The 3,284-nt window shown below is 44.0% G+C and overlaps 1 protein-coding gene across 1 annotated transcript; it reads left to right on the top strand.

Annotated features, from left to right (window-relative positions):
• Positions 1-324: 324 nt before the first annotated feature.
• ERP29 (endoplasmic reticulum protein 29) lies at positions 325-2,441 on the top strand (the record flags this gene model as incomplete). The annotated part of the gene is made up of 2 exons (XM_010146917.1): positions 325-463; positions 1,562-2,441. Coding segments are annotated over 2 exons (642 nt in total), but the record flags the coding sequence as incomplete, so codon positions are not given.
• Between the last annotated feature and the right edge of the window lie 843 nt (positions 2,442-3,284).

Raw genomic sequence — 3,284 nt, forward strand, 5'->3', positions numbered from 1 at the left:
CTATCCCCTTCATATCCCACTGCAGTGTTGAGCTGACTTCCTTCCAAGATGCTAATCAGATTTACAGTAAGCAAGTCATGTATAATTAAAGGCATTATCAGATCCCCCAAACCTACACGTACCATTTTTATCATCTGGTGTAGGAATATGTACCCCCAGAGCTCCCTCTTTCCTCCACACTGCAGTGAGTCATTTTTGAAAGGCCGTAATTATAACATTTCCATTCTCCCTCTGCATCCACTCGCTGCTCAGGAAAAGAAGAACAAGCTAAAGCAACCTGAGGTGACTTTGAAATGCTGAAGGTTTTTTTTCTTCTTGTTTTAGGTAATTCCAAAGCATAAGTTCGTCCTTGTGAAATTCGACACACAGTATCCTTATGGTGAGAAACAAGATGAGTTTAAAAAGCTGGCAGAGAGCTCAGGCTCCAGGGACGATCTTCTGGTGGCTGAAGTGGGAATATCAGGTGAGGAACTCTGGACAGATTACTGCAGCGTGGGTTGGTGTGGAGGAAATAAAAATGACTGCAATTTGTGATGAGAACAGGCTCTGAGGTAATTCTGAGAGTGAGAAATGAGATGGGCCCGGCCCTGTCAGACCAAAGCACCTGCTCCGGCTGGGCGCTGAGCTCTGCCACGGCGAGCGTAGGAGTGCTGCTTAGCTCTTTGCACCTGGGTCACAAAGCAAGTCAGCCCACGCTGCTAAACTAGGTGGCACCCTCCCCATTCCTAGCCCTTTTCGTCTTTTTCTTCCTTTGCTGAGAGAAACCTTTTGGTCCATTTCCAGGAAACAGGCCTTACAAGAACTGTGCCTTAGGCACAAGCCTGGTCAACTAAGCAAATGTGTGATTGTAGCAAACCCTCCGTTTATCGCTGGTAAAGCACGGAAAGCGGCTGTTGCGCTGTGGCTGGTGTAACTCGATGTTCTTGTAATTGGCTTTAAGAGAAAAGCGGTGAAGGCCGAGTCACTGTCAGCTTACTTTGTAGTTTGAATTAAGAATTTAAGCTTGCAGGAATTGTCTAACTGGGAAGTCTCACCCACACTGCTATCTGTAAATACACATGGATTTAGCTAAGTAGCATAGTTGAAATTTCTTTATGTTTTCTGTCCTCAAGAATAAATGCAGTTTATGTAAGATGATGATAAGTCTTGTAGCTTGGCTTGCTGTTGTGTTAGTACACTCTCTGCACATAGATCTGGAAAAAAATCCATTTAACTATAAAATCAACTAAAATCAATGGGTAAAGCAAAATAAGGGAAAAAAATGGCTGTTCGTTTCCCGTAAGTAGAGTGGGGTTTGTACACAGGGGTCCTGCTCTATGACAGGCTCAGCAAAGCACTGTTAGAGTCTTGTCTTTTTCTTTGAAAAACCTAATGATGGTTTTGCCTCCCACATAGGATTTTCCGGGGTGTTTTTGTTCCATTGTACGGCGTTTCCTGGCAAAGAGGTTACTAGGACATGTTAAAACTCTGGAGACAAATATTTATCAGTTTGTGTAGGAGGGAATCCTAAATGAATTTTTTCTTCTGATTAACTTTTGCATGTTTCACTTTCTCTTGGCAGATTATGGTGATAAACTGAACACTGAGCTGGGAGAAAAGTACAAGCTGGATAAGGAGAAGTTCCCTATTTTTTACTTGTTCCAGGACGGTGACTTTGACAATCCCCTACCTTACAGTGGCCAAATCAAGGCCGGGGCTATTCAGCGCTGGCTGAAGAGTAACGGCATCTATCTGGGGATGCCGGGCTGCCTGAAAGAGTACGACATGCTGGCCAGCAAGTTTGTGAGCACCACTGAGAAATCAGAACGCCAGTCCCTCCTGAAAAAGGGGCAAGAAAGCTTAGAAAAAACAAAAGAAAATGAGAAGAAGTCAGCTGAGCAATACTTGAAAATTATGAGCAAGATAATGGAGCAGGGAGAAGAGTTTGCTGCTAACGAAGTTGTCCGAATCACAAAACTGATCGAGAAAAACAAAATGAGCGATGGAAAAAAGGAGGAGCTCCAGAAAAGCCTCAATATCCTTGCTTCTTTCCTGAAGAAGAATAATGAAAAAGATGAGCTCTAATATGCTGGAGAACTTTGTACAAGCTGTGAAACACTGTCAAGAGTTCTAATCAGTTCTCCTTATGCAAGCAAACTTCCCGCTGACTTCAAGAGAGCAGCAGATTTCCTTCTCGTATTCTCAGTTTAGAAGATCAAGAGGAAGACATTCCTTAAAAACACAGTATTCTAAATGTTGGGAAAATGACCTTAAAGCAAGACACCAGTATTGTGTAATACCATTCAGTAACAGTGTTAAAGTAGACCAAAAAAAAAAAGCACTAAATTGGCCTGAAGCACATTCCTGGTGGTTTATACAGCTGTTCCCTGGCAAGCAAATACCAACATTCAGCCTCAAATTCCATTTTACATGTTGTAAAAGGTACAGATCGGGTGCCCCTCATACCCCCAACTTTCTGTTCTTTGTATCCTTAGGTTTTATGCTCTTTAATCTACCCCTTCTACCTTTAGTTTTCCCAGTAGGGCTCCTCCAAGTCTTGTTCTCCTTACCTGTTGTTGACTAAGAGACCTGGAGTTCCCTTTTTCTGCCTTCTCCTTCAGTGGCCCCTGTCTCTGTTTGGCTTGGGTATCGGCCAGATGCTGGCAGGCGTAGTCAAGACAGGTCCTCCACGTATCAGAACTTGTTCCTCATGTTCTGGATGTAGCAGCCGTTTCAGCAAATGTTCTCCTGAAATCTTTTGTGGTACCTTGACAGAGCAAGTGATTTGAGCTCTGAGCAAGGGCAGAGTCTCCTTGAGGTGCTATTACTCTTAGTCCCGCCAGTTCGTGCAAAAATGTGGTTTTTTCAGAGGTGAATTTGGGTGTGTTTGCTTATGGCTGAAGAGCACATGCAATGCCTGCGCGTTTTGCCTGTCCTTCCCGTCCAAGCTTTGTTTCCCAGGTTCAAAATAAAGGAGGTCAGACCAGTAAGGACATCCAAAAGTCTCAAGCTGCGGTTAACCTGAACAAAATACTTTTCCAGCCTCGTCTTCAGAAATGATTGACACTGTCAAAATAAAGCTTCATCAGCGTCTGGTAGTTTGAAGCGTTTAAAAATGACGTAACAGGAAGCATAACTAGTTGTGCACTTAGAAGCCCCGTTTGTACAATTTTAGTGGAGATATCTGGCCCAGGGATCGGGTCAGCCCTCAGAACTCGATCCTGCACGTGCTGTTCACGCTGCGTGGGGTTCTGATGGCTGCTGGGAGGTGGTGTACTGATCAGGGGTACCGGGTTGAAGAGAAA

This window comes from Eurypyga helias, unplaced genomic scaffold (genome assembly GCF_000690775.1).
Source record: "Eurypyga helias isolate BGI_N326 unplaced genomic scaffold, ASM69077v1 scaffold35802, whole genome shotgun sequence".
In the NCBI taxonomy this organism is placed as follows: Eukaryota; Metazoa; Chordata; class Aves; order Eurypygiformes; family Eurypygidae; genus Eurypyga; species Eurypyga helias.